The sequence below is a fragment of the Mirounga leonina genome, unplaced genomic scaffold (assembly GCF_011800145.1).
Source record: "Mirounga leonina isolate KUSES-001 unplaced genomic scaffold, KU_Mleo_1.0 Mir_364, whole genome shotgun sequence".
NCBI lineage: Eukaryota > Metazoa > Chordata > Mammalia > Carnivora > Phocidae > Mirounga > Mirounga leonina.
The window spans coordinates 885,417-902,576 of record NW_023270708.1 but is presented as its reverse complement, the minus strand read 5'-3'; the positions used below and the strand labels follow the sequence as shown (position 1 = coordinate 902,576).

Below are 17,160 nucleotides of genomic sequence, written 5' to 3'. Positions count from 1 at the left end.
CCTCCCTATGAGCGGACCCTCCCTATGAGCGGACCCTCCCTATGAACGGACCCTCCCTATGAGCGGACCCTCCCTATGAACGGACCCTCCCTATGAGGCTCCTCCCTATGAAACAAGATGGCTACGCTACACACACCTGTGTGCGATTCCAGGTGCCCGGGGCCCACATCCGCTCCTTCCCCAGGCTCCATTTCCCAGATCTATCCGAGCCAAAAGGGCCCTTAGAGTTGGTCTCATCCTACCTGCTTTCGTAGGCAAGGAACCTAATGCCCAGAGGGACTTTTAAGCGGCCTGGAGACATTCAGCCATTCATAGGCAGAGCTGAGCCAGCTAATTCTGGCTCCCGAGCGGTGTGTGGAGATCTGCCCCCGCCCTGCAGCTCCTACAGCCTCGGTGGGCTCTCACCACTGGTACGCAGAGAGGCCTTCAAAGGAAACTGAGGCAGGAAAAGGAGCCAGGGCTTGCCCAAGGGGATACTAGAGAGAGTAAGACCCAAACCCAGGCCAGTACTGGTCCTGGCTGGGACAGAAGCTGTTGGCCCCTTCACCTCACCCCACCCCTCTTCTGCCTCACCTTCTCTCTTCTGATTTCATGTCACCTGCTTCCAGGGGCCTCTGTTTGCACCTTTCCGTTTTCCCTATCTTTCCCTTCCCTGACTTCCTCATTCCCCAGGGGTTGGGAGCTCAGGTTGCTGGTGGTGAGGAAGAAGGAAAAAGGAAGCCCAGCCTCTTTCCTCCTGTCCTCCCACTGCATCCCCTTCCCAGACTAGGTGTGCAAAGATACACAAACCGGGGTTTGGTGGAAAGCTGCAAGCCGGAAGCTGGAAGATCCAGACACTAGTCGTGACCTCGGGAGCCACTCCCCCTCTCTGGGCCTCAGCTTGCTTATCTCTAAAATGAGAGATCATCAGGAGCTTTCAAACAGTGTTCAACAAACAGCCAAGGCTCCCTTAACTTGTTTCCGACTGCAAGGGACGTGGAGAGGCCAGGTTGGGAGCTCCTCCTGCCATTTCAATCAGCACCACACCTGGTTTTTCTACACCGGGGTCCCACGATCATTGTCTAAGAAATGATTCCATGGTTTAAGAGTCTAAAAATAACCACTGAATGAGATGCTCTCGCATTTCCCCTTCCAGTTAAGAAACAAGTTATTTTAACCATTCTAGTAAGAAGTTTGATCCTCAAAAGACAGTCAGGAGTTTCCTTTCACTTATCTTTCTCTTTTTTTCCTTTTTCCTTCTTTCTTTGTTTTAATTCTCAGGAGGAGCAAAATATCCAGTCCTCTTGGAAACAGAGCTCTGAGGTTAGAGAGCTGGCTGAGCGTCCGCAGACATGAAAGGGTGTGGGCCTTAGAGACATGAGTATAGGGCCGAATCCTGGATTTGCCATTTCCTAATCTCGGGCCCAGTACCCTAAGGACTTTCAACAGTAAACATTTCCTTCTCAAGTTGTTGTGAGATCTGTATGAAACGACGTAAGCAGAGCACCACAAACCATCCCTGGCACATTAGAAATACTTAGAGCTGTTAATTTAATTCACTTTCCTAGATGAAGTGAGATGTGTGTTGGGGTTTCTCAGACTTCCTGGGAGGAACTCCAGGAGAGGGGGCCTCCTGGGGAAGGGACAAGTAAGGTGGCAGCAGCTCCTGGGATTGGGAGGTGTGGGTTTAGGAATGAGGAAGAGGTGGAGAGGAATGGCGGAAGGGGGGAGGGCAGCCACTGGGTACCCACAGTGTGACATATTTGTGGCTCCGGAAGCATGTAGCAGGTCCCTGGGGCTGGGCAGCCTGCCTGTCAGCCACACTCACACCAGGAGCCAGCCTGCCTGAAACCTTAGGCCACAAGCACCCCAGTGGGGGAGGAGACACTCCTCAAATCAGTTTCTGATTCTCTTTAAGCAACACCAGCCAAAAGAGTGTCTGGCACTTTAGAAGCAACTAGAGGGGAGTGTGGTTTTCCAGAAAGAGCCATGCCTCAAGAGTCAAGATACCTGCCCCTGGCCTTGCTATTACCATGACTCTCGATGCTCACAGCCCAGAAAAGCCCAGTAGCTGGAGCCAGAGGTTTCACTTTCGCAGCCCTCATTCTGCCTCATGGTCACTGACTTTTACCTTCTTGTCCCTCTAGAGTATCTGGTGCCGGGTCTATGACGTTGTCTTCCCGCTCCAACATACGCTGACCAAGCGGAGCAAAGGAAAAAAAGAGAGAAGGACGGAAGAAGCAGAGTGTGAAGAGGCAAGTAGAGTAGTGGGTACTGGAAGCTTAACCAGCACCTCTGAGGCCTCTAATGGTTCCTGAGCCAGAGTGGCTCCAGCCCACTCAGATGCTCCCACTGGAAGGACTTCAAACTCAGTAGATGGAAAACATAGGACAGAATTTCACACCAACCCATTTACAGCCCATGTCAAATCCGGGGACAGACGCATAAGAGAACTGACATCAGCCCTCATCTGGGCTGGGCTTACGCACGCTCGCTCGCTCTTCTCCCTTCCCCTCTAACCATGCACACCCTGTGTCCTATCCTGAAAGAGATCCATCAGAGTCTCCTGCCTGGGATCAAATGCTGCTGACAGCAGGCCTGGCTCTTAATGCCTTGTCCTTGTCACCCTCCCTCCTCTCTTCTGGCCAGTGCCTCATAAGCTAGACATCATGGGGCAACACCCTGGCCAACACGGATCTGTCCCCATAGAGGGCACTGGGTAAATTGGGCTCTGCCTCAAGGCAGGGGGTAAGAGGGCCCACTCAGGAGCCAGACTGCCCAGGTTAGAGTCCTGACTCAATGGGTTAGGCAAGCTAGTTAACTTTTTTTTTTTAAGATTTATTTATTTTAGAGAGAGAAAGCTTGCGGGGGGGGCGGGTAGAGGGAAAGAATCTCGAGCAGACAACTACCTGCTGAGCTCAGAGCCTCGCTCTCACGACCCTGAGACCATGACCTGAGATGAAATCAAGAGTCAGACACCTAAACGACTGAGCCACCCAGGTGCCCCTCAAGTGAACTTCTTTATGTCTCAGTTTTCTTATCTGTGAAATGGGGCTGCTAATATAACCTCATAGATTGGTCACGAGGATTATGTGATTTGGAGGAGAGAGAGAGTAGGGGCCAGGAGTGCAGTAAAGAGGCTGCTAGAGAGTCGAGGCAACTCTAAATTTCCATTATTCTTGGATCCTGGCTGGTTGGGATAGGGGATCGTTGAGCCCAAGGGTCAAGAAAGAATTCTTGAGACATTTGATGGTGCAAAAAGGTGTTGACTTACTATGGGTGACATGCCTAGGACAGTGTCTAGGACAGAGCAAGTCATCAAAATAGCTGAGCCTGGGTCCTGATTGAAATCGTGTGCCTGCTGCCTCCTCTCCCAAGATCAACAGTGGAAGAATTATACAGAGAAAATACCAAGAAATGAAGAGACCTTTGAGAAACCCCTTGGATGAAGGGGAGCCCTGTTTTGAACTGGTGTGTGTGTGTGTGTGTGTGTGTGTGTGTTGGAAGGGTGGCTTTGGTTTGGGGAGAGATGTCGCCAGGCAAGGCTGGGGAATGACCAAAAAAAAAGGAGCTCCGGGGTTCCAATCTCTCTTTTCCTCCACTACTGCCTTCGAACATACAGTGTTGCCCCATCACCTGTGTGACTCAAACCTGTGATCCAGGTGCTGGTTAGGGTAACATCAGGGCACTGAAGATGCACAGTGCTTGTGAAGAGCTAGTAAAAAAAAAAAACGGGGGGCAACTGAACTTTGGATAGTTGTGTTCTCCCTCCTTCCCTAAACACTCAGAGCGGGTGAATTACAATCTAAAAGGAGCGGGGGGGGGGGGGACTGTTCTCAGTACTAGGGCTCATTCACCTCCAACCCTTACCCCCTGAGCTCAGTGGCACTGGCATGCTCTATTGGACAAGCAACCTATGGGCCCTTAGGCAAAATAACAAGACAGATGAGGAGCACAACTAATCCGAAAGGATACAGCCCAGATAGTACCTTAAGTAGAAATATGACAACAGACAGGCCAAGATTTTAAAAGGAGCTTAGTAAACATGCTAAAAGAGATAAAAGGAAATAGTACTGATATGATACAGAACAAAAAGACATAAAGAAGAACCAAACAGAAATATCAGATATATAAATATAGTTGAAATAGGAAAAAAAGGGGCGCCTGGGTGGCTCAGTCGGTTAAGCGACTGCCTTCGGCTCAGGTCATGATCCCAGAGTCCTGGGATCGAGCCCCGCATCAGGCTTCCTGCTCGGTGGGAAGCCTGCTTCTCCCTGTCCCGCTCCCCCTGCTTGTGTTCCCTCTCTCGCTGTCTCTCTCTCTCTGTCAATTAATTAAATAAATAAAATCTTTAAAAAAAAAAGAAAGAAAGAAATAGGAAAAAAAAACTTTGATAAAACAAGCAACATGTTAGGTATAAAAAATTAATCATTAAAATAGAACACACAATAGATTTGAAAAGTAGCATGATGGACACAGCTGGGAAACATGGTAGGGTATTGAAAGGCAAAAGAAAGAATATCTTCCAGAAGAAAAAAAAGAAAAGCAAAGAAATAGAAGAGCTAAGAAATAGGGGGGATAGAAGTAGAAGGGCTTTGTGGTTTAGAAGGGTAATCAAGGTGAGTATACATGTGAAAGAAATCTCACTCAAGTTCAGAAGAGACATGAATAGAAGGTTCTTTGCTGCAGCATGACTTGTGGTGGCTCAAAGGGGAAGCAATGTGGGTCTCCATTACTGAGACAGGGCCATGAGAGAGTACAGACCAGTTAAAAGATTAGATGTGTATCCAGAAGAATATAGCAATGAGTAAGAAGCTGAATAAGATATAAACCACAATTACATTTCTATAAATTTAAAATATCTGCATATAATCTCACTGATATCATACTGCATACGAATGAGCTAAACCTGAAGCTCCAAAGAAAACGCTTATTTGCAACTTAGCTAGGTAGGTACAAGAATTTATGCTAAAACTAAAGCCTGCCACAATGCAAATTAATATGCATTTCTCTAACATAAATATGCAGATTTTAATCAACAGCATTATATAAACTGGCTGCAAAAATGACAAGAAAAGTTTAAATGTTTTGTTGATATTAACAAATTTGGAGTTGCTTTTCAATTTATGCAATATCTCCTTGAATTTCATGTTAATAATACTGAGTTGACACAGCAGTTAGTGAATTTACTTGACTTGGACATACTTTTGATACTGATATAATTCTTTTAAAATAGAGGAAGCAATTTTGTCCATTTGGATGCAACTATTAAAGGAAAATGATTTTTTTTGGTACTTGATTCAGTTACTGGAAAATTTTTAAGTATGCTTGGAAAACAGGTATGTGAATCTACTTTTTCAACTGTGAAATTATGAAATCTAAATACAGATTAAGTATTTGTGATGAAAATTTAGCATCCAAATTGAGATATGCTGTAAGAAAAAACACACAATGGGTTTTGAAGACTTACTACAAAGAAAAGAATGTAATATATCAATAATTTTAATATTGTTTACATGTTGAAATAAAATTTTGGCTATACTGGGAGAATAGGATGTATTATTAAATTTTATTAAGTACATGCATACTAGAAGCATTACACATACCAACAAAAAAATACATATTAAAAATATTTGAGGGTTGCTTATGGTGAGTATTATTTGGATGGGATGGGGCAACAAGATAAAAAGGAATAAATAACTAATTAAACAAAAAGCTTTGTATGGATCAGTGATGAAGAAGGCTATATAACTCAAGGAGAATGATTAACCCAATCCCCTATAGCTAAGATTCCTTATGCCCAAAGAAGAAGGAAAAAAGCAATGAAAACCTGAAGTCTTAGTGACCCTGAAAATCCAGAGCACCAAAGGTAAAGGCAGAGAAGGAATGGAAGGGTCTAAAATCAAATTAAAATCAAAATTTTAAGGGCCATTGATAGCACTGGTCCTCTGAGCACTTTAAATCATCCCATCCACCTTCATTTCCTCAGCTGTTTAGCATAAGTGGAGAATGGTCCACGTTTGGCCCAATCACTCAACAGTCTGTCTAAATGGTTGAAGCTCATTCCTGTGCTGTGATCTAGGCAGTGCGGCCTAGTGATGGATCCGTGAGCTGAACCGTGGGAGGAAGACATTGGGCGGGCCCCAGCAACAGGTGGGTTGGATCCCGCCCGAGAATCTAAAGCAGAGGGCAGGACAGCTGGTGTCTGGCAAAGTGATTTTTATAGTTGAAAAGCAATGGAGAGCAAGTCAGAACCCTCACCAGTCATCCAAACTGCATTCCCCCAGACATCCTGTCAGCTGCAAGGGACTTTAGAGGCACAGACAGAAGGGGGTGACTTGCCCAAGGTCACACTATGAGTCATGGCAGGTCTGAGACTAGAACCCAGGACTCTAAGGTGACAGTGGGAGCTGGTAGAGCCAATGGGATTCCCTCATGGAGAGTCCTGGCCCCCAAGAGGACAAGAAAACAAGAAAGCATCAATGACAGCTGGCCCTGTCACCCACAGCATGTGTGGCTCTCAGTAAGGAAAAAGAGACTCAACACCTTAGCAAGCACTTTTTCTCAGCATTTTGGGACATGTTTTTAGTGCTAAAAATGAGACTCTTCTTGGTTTCCCTTTCCACCAACTTCTTCTTTTACTTCTCAAATTCTGACTTCCTCCCTTGCACCCCACCAGTGACTTCTCTGTGGCTAGACCTAGTGCTCTTGTCTCTGGGCCTTCTCTGCTGTACTTATCATACCAGAGTTCTGTCACTTACCCTACTGTCCTGTATCTCCTTTAACCCGATTACTCTCATTCATCCATTCATCCATTCATCCATTCAACTAACACTTATTACACCTATAGTATGCACATGCTTTTATGAAAATGAGTAAGAGGCCATCCCTGCCCCCAAGAAGCTTCCTGTCTGGTGTGGAGGATGCAGATAAATAAATAGCTTTAATGTAATGATAAATACTCTCACAAAGGTTTTATAAGGTATTACATAACCAAAATAGAATGCATTTAGTTCTACCTGGAAAATCTCTATTTTTTTTTTAAAGATTTTATTTATTTATTTGAGAGCAAGAGCACGAGCAAGGGGGAGGGACAGAGGGTGAAGCAGACCTCCTGCTGAGCAGGGAGCCTGACTCAGGGCTCGCTCAATCCCAGGACACAGGGCTCAATCCCAGGACCCTGAGATCATAACCTGAGCTGAAGGCAGACACTTAACCAACTGAGCCACCCAGGCGCCCCTGGAAAATATCTCCAGCTCCAACTTTTTTCCTAAATTGTTCAAGCTTCACATTTTCAATTAACATTTGGACATTTCTCACCTGAGGCACTTCAAACTCAGTATATTTTGAACCTAGCTCATCACCTACCTCCCAAATGATACATTTATGACACACAAAACAAACTAATAGCAACAACAGGCTCTATTGGAGACAACTACAGTGTAGACTCAAGACTGGAACATCAAGTCTGTGTTTAATTCATTGCCATGCAATTTATTCAGAGAAAAATGAAAGTTTGCCTAGAACCTAAAAGGGAGAGAAACAGAGAATCTACTATTCAGTGAACATCGTCTCCAGATAATAGAAATATTTTTAATCTAGCAGTCAGGCATATATGTCCATTCTGAGGAAAAGGAGGTAATAGCCAGCCAGATCATTCGATTCACTCTTTTGGTCAGTCTGCACTCAGTAAGCAGCCTTCTAGTTGGAATCTGAATGTCCGAAAGAGAAGGAATTGGAGAAGAATATTTTTCACTGTAAATGAGTAACTTGGAACTATTTTCATTTTGCGTCTTTTTTCAGATTCAGCTGATGAGAGAGCAAGCTGAGGGCAAAACACGAGCTGACACCCCAAAATCCCCCCCCCCCCCAGGAAGGCCCCATAAGGTGGGATATACATATAACATTCCTCAGGCACTAGGAACTGCCTAAGAACAAAGGCAGGGGAAAAATAAATGGTCAACTGATAAAGATCACAGTCGTGTAGAACACGAAACTTCATTATAGTTTGTAACTGTCTTCATGATTTATAAGAAAAATACAATCTTAATAATAGTCAGACCTCCAGGAACCTATAGACTCAATTTTCTGGAGCCCTAGCATCACCTTCACCTCCATAGGATAGAAAACCCTATATGATCAGTCACTCCTCACAATCACAACGCAGCTGGTTCTGCCCATGGGTCCCGTCCTTGTGCTATAATAAAAACACCTTTGCACCGTAAATCGTCTCAAGAATTCTTTCTTGCCCACTGGGCTCAACAATCCCATATCACAGCTAGTTAGGATCCAAGAATAATGGAAATTTAAGAGTTGCCTCAACTCCCTAGCAGCCTCTTTTGCTGCACTCCTGGCCCCTACTCTTGCTCTCCTCCAATTCACATAATCCTCAGCTGTTAGCATAATCTTTCTCAAATTCCATTCTCATGAAGTCACTCCCCAGCTCAATCACCACCAGCAGCTCCCCAGGTCTATTTTATCAACCTAAAGTCATCAGTTTGGAACCCAAAGCTTATCAACTGTCCCCTAAACTACCATTTCAACCAAGCTTATGCGGCCTTCACTCCAGGCAAGCTAATTTGCTTACAGTTTATCTTCTTCCCTGTGCTTTTGAAGTCTGCCTACCCCTCCCTGCCATAGGCCATGTAGCCCATCTCAGAGTGCACCTCAACCAGGATGCATTTCTGATTAGCCTCAACACTTCAGACTGCTTTGACTTGAAATCCCTTAGGGACTTATGCACAAAACCAGCATGTTCTCTGGGCCCAGAAAGGGAGGGTCAAAGAGCATCAAGTTATGACCAATAAGAGATAACACTGAGTGGTCATGTCTTTTAATCATCAGATACACTTATGATATTTTAATAACTTTATATTTGTGCAGGGCACTCAACTAGATAATGGGGACATCAAGGTGAGCCAAAGTCCCTGCCTTCATGGAATTTATATTAAACAAATATAATTAAAATGACCTTACATACTATGAAGAAAAAGAACAAAGATTCTGTAAGAGAGAATCAGGGTGGAGCTAATAATTTTGGTTAGGTGGACAGGGAATATTCTGAGGACATAATATCAAGGCTGAGGCCTAAAGGATGGGTTGAATTTAGCTAAAGAGTAAGGGCAAAGTATTTCAGGAAGAAGAAGTAGTAAGTGTAAAGGCTTCCACTTTATTCAGTCAATATTTTTTAAGCATATACTAGATACGTAATGCTTTTCAAAGAACTATATGGAGAAATATAAGAGAGCCTTCCCTTAGGAAGATAAGACATAAATCATCCTGATTATATTGGTCTGCTCAGGATGCTAGAACAAAATACTGCAGCCTGGGTGGATTAAACAACAGAAATGTGTTTTCTCACAGTTCTGGAGGCTAGAAGTCCATGATCAAGGTGCTAGCAACTTTGGTTTCTGGTGAGAGCTTTCTTCCTGGCTTGTAGATGACCGCTTTCTTGCTATATGTCTCATGTGACCTTCTCTCTACTCTCTCAGGTTTGTAGCACAGGCCCTGTAAACTAAACTGACAAAAGACAAATTAACAAAATTTTAAAAACAAGAGGTGGTTAGGACGTGGGGCATGTATACCATCTTAGCAAACAGCAATAAATTTGTGGAGAAGGGACAAAATAGAGCGGAAAAGGTTTGGGCCTCTGGGGTGGTAAGTTGTGGAAAGGTAAATATATGGGGAAACTAATGGAAGATAAGGGTTATTTCAGTAAGGTTTGCTTGTACAGACCCAAATCAGTGCCAACTCTTTGTCTCTAGTGATAATGGTTGTTTTCCTCTTCCTGGTACAGGAGAGGGGAGAGGAAGCACCTTCACAAAGGGAAATATATGTCCTGCTTTTAGGCAGATAGCGAGAAAGCAAAGAGCTCTTTCTGTGTTTGCTGCTTCCTAATTGCTTTCAGGTCAAAATAATCCTTATGGCAAAGTGACATATTCTAGTCCCCTTCGTGGGAATGTAGAGTGTAACAGGGAGATGAGACAAGACTGAATAAGGAGGCAGAGACAAGACCTTGGAGGGCCTTATAAGAGAAGTTAGGGGCGCCTGGGTGGCTCAGTTGGTTAAGTGTCTGACTCTTGATTTTGGCTCTGGTCATGCTCTCAGGGTCGGGGGTAATTAAGCCTGGTGTTGGTGGGGCTCCACACTGGGCATGTAGCCTGCTTAAGACCCTTTGTCTCCTTCTCCCACTGCCCCTCCCCACTTGTGTGCTTACTCATGCTCTCTCTCAAATAAAAAAGAGAGAGAGAGGGAGAAAGAGAGAAGTGAACAGGTTTGAGCAATGTCCTGAGCGCAATGGGAAATCTCGAGTTGGGTGGGAAGGTTTAGGAGGGAGTCCTGACATGATCAGACTTGGTTCTGAGGATAGGTAAAGCTAGAGACAGGAAGAGACATGAAGGTACACCCAGGGTAAAATTAGTAGGGCTTTTGTCACTGGATGCTAGGGTCAAAGAGAGAGAGAGCGGTTCCAGGTTTGGGCAATGGAGAGGGTGGCAGTACCTTAAGTTGGGGTAGGAAATACTTCAAGTACGAGGACCGGGGATGTCGTTCTGAACAAGCACCCTGTGAGATGTCCACTTGACAGCTGGCATTTGGGTCTGAAGTTCTAGGAAGCAGTCTGGCTAGAGATAGAGATTTTGGAACAATTTTACTTTTTTTTTTTTTTTCCTTGAGAGAGGGAGGTGGGGGAGGGGCAGAGGGCGAAGGAGAGAGAGAATCTTAAGCAGGCTTCAAGGCCAGTTCGGAGCCTGACTTGGGACTCAATCTCACAACCCTGGGATCATGACCTGAGCCGAAATCAAGAGGCTTAATCGACTGAGCCACCCAGGTGCCCCTGGAACAATTTTAGATGAAAGTGGAGGCCAAGAGAATGGATGGGTTTGCAAAGGAAGGAAGCATAGGGTGAGGAGAAGGCCTAGAATGGCCCCTGAAGCATTCTAATATGGGGAAGTGGGGGGCAAAAGAAACTGATGAGAACAGATCAGTAGGAGGAAAACCAGGAGACTGTGTGATCAGAGATGCCAAAGGAAGGGGGATGATTTGGCCAAGAAGGAGGAGGAAACACAGGGGTAAAAGCCTCAAGGTCAGGTAACAGAAGAAGGATAAGACAGCAGCTTCAACAGGGACAAATGAAGGGTACAGATAAGGGGGGCTGAAGGAATTCGGAAGAGTAAGCTTGCTGGGGGCTATGTTTTAGTGGGACCTGCATCTTGGCAATGATACCAAGTCTAGCTTCTTGAATAGTTCGCTAAAAGCCAAACTCCGAATCTGATTGAACATGAAACAAACCAAGAGGCAGGCTAAAGAGAAGAGATAATTTACCATGTTTGGAATAATGCTTATTGCAACCCAGATCTGCTCACCAGCTAAACATATGTGGATAATGGATGACAACAGGATGCCCCAGTGGTTGCTGGATGGCAAGTTTAAGTAGGTCAATCAGGAACACAGAAGGAAGTAAAAATGCTTTAAAAGATCCCACCAAAGCCTAACTTCAAACAATGTGGCCTTGCTATGGATGAGCAGAAAAATCACAACAGATGTATTAGCCCAGTGAAGAACAGTTAGAAAAGAGATGCGTTTTGGGGCGGGGGGGTGGAGGTGGGTGGAGGGTGTGCGTTAAGCAAATTCTAAGCTTCAGAGCCAGAACGCCAAGCATCATGGTCTCTTTAAACGCTGACTCTAGATACACATTTTCACACACACAAAATATCATCATTATATGCTGTGTTGTAAGTTCCTACATTCAAGTTTACAAGAATCTATTGCACAAGTACAAGACTTGGGTTGGCAGCATGTTGAGTGAAAAACAGCTGTGTGTAAAAAAAAAAAAAAGAGTTGTGTGTGTAAAATGACCACAAGCTTAGCATGAACAAACAATGTCATGTGACAGTTTAAAATGCAAATACAACTTTAGTCTAATAGAAGTCATCCAAGGGGCGCCTGGGTGGCTCAGTTGGTTAAGCAACTGCCTTCAGCTCAGGTCATGATCCTGGAGTCCCGGGATCGAGTCCCGCATCGGGCTCCCTGCTCAGCGAGGAGCCTGCTTCTCCCTCTGACCCTCCCCCCTCTCATGTACTCTCTCTCATTCTCGCTCTCTCAAATAAATAAATAAATCTTAAAAAAAAAAAAAAAAAGAAGTCATCCAGATAATAAAAGCAGTAGTCTGATCATTCTCTGCATTAATTAGAATAAACATGGAGTGTTGCGTTCAGTTCAAAGCATCAAATTTTAAGGGTGATATCTCTTACCTGCCTCTTTCTTTCCATTACCACTACTAGATTCTCATCTCATATCTGGTCGATTGTTTCCAAAGATGGTCCAGCAATCAATCCCTCCAGGGCACAAGCCTTTTGCAGTGTCACTTTGCTACTCCTCCCATCTAGAGGTGGAGTCTATTTCTCCTACCCTTGAATCCAGGCGCGCCCTGTGTCTTTCTTTAATCACTGAGAAGGGATGGGTTTGACTTACAGACCTAGGCCTTAGATTAGACAATCAACTTTCAAAAACTGTTTTCATCATCTACCAAAAAACAAAATTTTAATAGTTCACTGGTTCACACATTTTGGGGGGAGAGGGAATAGGAAGGAAATTTGAGAGAACCTATTAGACACATCAATTCATTTAATTCCTTTAGTCATCTTTTTCAGACTAAGGAAATAGAAGTTCAGAGATGTGATCTGCCTAAGGACCTAAAACTAGTTAGTGCCAGAGGTAAAATTCAAAATCAAGCCTTCGGATTTCCCAACACACCACAATGCCTTTCCTATCAGGAATAAAAATCTCTGCCAGCCTTCTGAGATTTTCCATGATCTGGTCACCTAAGTAATTATTTCCAGTTAATGCCTTAACTCTTACCAGACTGATCTCATTTCTGCTTCCCTTCACCTGCCAGTCCTCTAATTCTACCCATCATTCAGAGTCCAGTTTAAGTCTCCCTTTTTCCTTCCATGAAACTTTCCTCATCTTAATCCCAATTTATTTCCCTCTCCTCTTAATTTTGACCTCACTTATAGTAGGCACCACATAACGTAGCACTCTGTTACATTGTTTTTCCTTTAAAGAGACCGTAAACTCTTCAGTGTGGACAGCTCCGGTCCATACTAAATCTTTGAAGGGTGGCAGTCCTTCCAAATTTCCTATTTCCCTTTGAGCCATGATAGGTACTTCTGGAATGATGAATGAACTAAACTCAACAGACAAATACTTCTTGATTAAAGTCAGCCCCAAACTCTCGTGTTTTACCCTCTGCTTAATCTACCGCGCATCAACTGATCCGCAGAGATTGAGCAGCGAGTGGAGACGGTAGTCCGGCCACGTAACGCTCCCCGCCCGCTTCGGCAAACCACGCCCAGCCGGCCGGCCGCCGATTGGGCGTGGCCCAGCCTAGGGTGGCCGATTGGGCGTGGCGTGCGTGAGTGAAGGCGTGGCCGAAAGGAGAAAACTACGTTCTGGATCGGACTCGGTAGTCTCCGGGAATCCTCGACAATTTTCGGCAACGGTCTCCTCCTTCGCCGATCGGCCTCGGGCGTTTCCGGCCTCCTTCGGGCTTTTCCGTCTGGCTCCCGCGCGGATCTCTCCACTTCGGGTATTTCCGTGTACCGCTCGGAGGTACTCGGTAATCGCTCGGCCTCCCCCATCCCCCGGTAACGGTCGCTGGTGAGTTTAAATGAGCCGGGGCTGGCCGGGCCGGAGCCGCTACGGGGGGGGCCTGAGGCACTGCAGAAAGTGGGCCTGAGCCTCAAGGATGACGGTGCTGCAGGAACCCGTCCAGGTAATGATAACCCCGCAGCGCTGAGGCTTGGCTCGCAGCCTCGGCCGGGAAGCCGCGTACGGCCACTCCGCGGCCTGGTGCGGCCTAGGCCCGGCTGCTTGCTTCTCCCGCCTCCCCTGCTGCCGGGTCCTGCCTGTCTTCTCGTCGGCTCGGAGGCCTTGCCCGCAGCCCGAGTCGTGTTACCTCAGGTCCTGCGTTGCTTCCACCCGTGTGAGCGCGGTTCGGCGATAATGCCAGCGTCCGGCCGGCCCCTCCTGTCAGTCCAGGGGCCTGGCCCCGGCTGGGGTGAGAGACGAGGGGCGGGCGGGGGGGCGGGGGGGCGCCGAAAACTCGCCCCAGGTGCTCTCTCGCCCGGAGGATGGTTGGGAGGCACCTTTGATCAGAGCTTGGGCTGCCTTCGTAATGGTGGGGCAAGTTGGCGGGGGGTGTTTGGTTTTGTTTTTGTGCTCTGGGAGGAGAAGGTGGAGGGACGATGGGATCGGTATTTTTAATCCCGATTTCTGTTTTGGTAACAGACTTCCTAGCCCACGTTGCTTTCCTCGCTCAGTGAATTCCACCCCCCACCCCCCACCCCCCCCACAATGATCTGGGAAGAGAAAACTCCAAGGCCCAGTGCTGAGGGGCAAGCACCTCTCCGAGGGGAGGGGGTGGCAACGGCAAATCTGGGGGTTTCCCCCGTGACCTGTGATGGGGATCAGGAGTGTTATTGTGCGTGTTGATAAGGCGTTCAGGAAATGAAAGACAGGGTTTTTACATCCATTTCACTGTCCTTACGACACCAGGGTATGCTTTGACGCACGGTGCTCTGTGGGCATGGGAGAAACCCTATTGGATTTGAAGTGTGATGCAGTGCCAAGTCATTTTCCCCCTGCCATCTCCAGAAACGGAATCTTTTGTCCCTTACTGACGGACCAGGTCTGGGAGACTCACCGTAGGATCTTTGCCTTGAATAGAAGGGTTGACCTCTACCAGCTGCTGTCACTGAGTTATGGGCTTGCTTTATTTTGAAGTTACAAAGCAAATCGATTTTAGAAATTACTCCACATTACCCTTAATAGGCCTGTGATGTCAAATGATAAATATTTTAATGCATCGCCACGTCCGTGTTTCCTTAGTTTTTCTTCGCAGGATGAGATAGAAATTTCTCCCAGTTGGCTTCTTCTTTACATACAGCTCTTTACATATAACAGCTATTAGTATGCGAACTAATGTAACGCGGGATTCTGTCTTAGGAAATTTACCTGTTTGTAAGTTGTATCAATGCTTCCAAAGCTGTTTCTTGCCATACAAATTCCTCTTCCTGGTAAAGAGTCCCTTTTAAGATTATTTTTTTGAGGCCTAATGTGAAATTAAAAGTTACCTGTACCTTCTTAAATGGGTACGCAGATCACTCAAGTTGTTTAATTTCTGTTTCATATTCTTGTAATTTTGTCTTAACTAATGATACATTTGCTTTCTTTGGCCCCAGAAGTCTTCTCAAATGATAAACTAGTTTCATTGTTAGCCTTTAACCACTATTTAATAACAATTTCAATCTGTATAAAAACATGGAGAAGAAAAGAAATGTGTAGCCTACTCCTAGATGATACCCATCAGCTTTACTCTTTTTTCCTTACTCTTAGCAGTAATGCACTTCAGGGTTTTACCATGGAATAGCCAGTCTGATAAACCACCTAAGCCTAAATCTTAGTTCCTCCTCCAAATTGTCTCTCATAGAAAAGCATTACTTTATATATGAGTCTTTACAAACATCTCTCCTATTATGAGGCAGAAATTCTGTCAATTATTTTTAATATAACTGGGGAAGACACACTAGCCTAAATGACTTCAATCAGTGTTAATTTGGATATTTATAAAATTCACCTGATGAAATTGATTTTATTTATTTTTTTAAATTTTATTATGTTAGTCACCATACAATACATCATTAGTTTTTGATGTAGTGATGAAAATGATTTTTAAAAAAGCGAAGACATTTTAATGGATTTATCAATTATTCCTGGGGATAGAACTTCACAGAAGTGTTGGATGAAGTTATAAACAAGGCTTGTAAAAATCGCCTTAATAAGCAGTATAGTAAGTGGATACTATACATATAGTACTGTTTTACAGATCATTTAGATAGTGAAGGAATACTTTTGGCTTGGAATAAGATGTACAGGGACAGCATTTTTTTAAAATTTTTTTAAAGATTTATTTATTTGAGAGGGCAGAGGGGGAGAGAATCCCAAGCATACTCCATGCAGAGCTTGGAGCCTGACATGGGACTGACACAGGGCTTGATCCCACGACCCTGAGATCACAACCTGACCTGAAACCAAGCATCAGACGCCTAACCCACTATGCCACCCAGGCACCCGTACGGTTACAGCATTCTAATATGGATTCAAAGGGTACCATATTTCAAATAACTTAGAATTGAAGGTATTGTATTCAGGAAAATTGTGTTAGATGACAAAAAAAAAAAAATGGCTTTGTTGATATCAAAGGTAGATGTGAACAGTTTTAGCAAAGTTGTTCAATGAAAATAGAAAAAAAATTCTAAATACTACATATTCTGTGATTTTTAAAATATATATGTGTAACTAAATTAATAAATCAATAGGCATTTGACTATTTGGTCTTTATTCAAAAAACTTACATACTTAAGTTAGCTCAACACATTTGTTTATGAAATTTTCTTTTGGAAAATAGGAGATTGCCTTATATTTAGGTACAATATAATATCTTGAAGACTGTGCTACATAGTACTGAGCTGAGAGGATAAGCTTTGGGGAATGGGGTGGAGGAGGAGGTCATTGCAACTATATGATAATTTAATTCCTTTATGGACTAGTGTCCTGACATAGCCCTTTTTGTGCTTATGGTCTATAGAGAAAGCATTAGACAAATAATCACAAATAATAATTACAAACTGTGATAAGGGCACTATAAATAGGGTGTTAGGAGAGAGACCTAATAGGAGGGACTTAACCTAAGCCCAGGTGTCAGGTTTGCAGTTGAACTACCAAAAGAGGTACTGCAAAACAGCAAAAAGTTAAGAAGCAGTCTCAATGAAAAAATCAAATTGGAAAGAATGTTATGCACCAGTTATTTACCAAGCACAGAAGAATATAAAAGACATATGAAAATCTTCTCTAAAAATGGTGTTGGGAAAGTCCTTTTTGAGCAAATAACATTGAAGCTGAGATCTGAAGATTGAGAAGGAAATAGTAATTTGAAGAGCATTACAGGAAGAGAAAACAGCATGTGCAAAGTCCCTAAGACACAGCAGAACTTGGCATTGAAATAATTGAAAGGAGGCCAGTGTGGCTGGAGTTGCATATTAATGGGAGGCCATTATAAGAAGTTCAGTTTTCATTCTAAGTGTGTGGGGAGTCCTTGAAGGATTTTCAGAAGAGGATTGA

General features: G+C 44.4%; 2 protein-coding genes across 10 annotated transcripts in view; one reads left to right on the top strand and one right to left on the bottom strand.

Moving 5' to 3' along the window:
• The window catches only part of MYL4 (myosin light chain 4), a 28,039-nt gene extending 14,001 nt beyond the window's left edge, over positions 1-14,038 (bottom strand). The window contains exon 1 of one of the 3 annotated variants that reach the window (XM_035030407.1): positions 13,937-14,038. The gene's annotated coding sequence lies outside the window, so the exon portion shown is untranslated. Of the gene's footprint in view, positions 1-789; positions 808-12,230; positions 12,317-13,936 lie in introns of those variants that run through there. The other 2 variants (XM_035030406.1, XM_035030409.1) reach the window with 2 other exon arrangements.
• The window catches only part of CDC27 (cell division cycle 27), a 75,709-nt gene continuing 72,106 nt past the window's right edge, over positions 13,558-17,160 (top strand). For 4 of the 7 annotated variants that reach the window (XM_035030400.1, XM_035030399.1, XM_035030398.1 and 1 more), the window contains exon 1: positions 13,559-13,753. In XM_035030400.1, coding sequence (XP_034886291.1) covers positions 13,727-13,753 — 27 coding nt within the window. In that variant the 5' untranslated portion in view covers positions 13,559-13,726. Of the gene's footprint in view, positions 13,754-17,160 lie in introns of all 7 variants that reach the window. The other 3 variants (XM_035030403.1, XM_035030402.1, XM_035030401.1) reach the window with 1 other exon arrangement.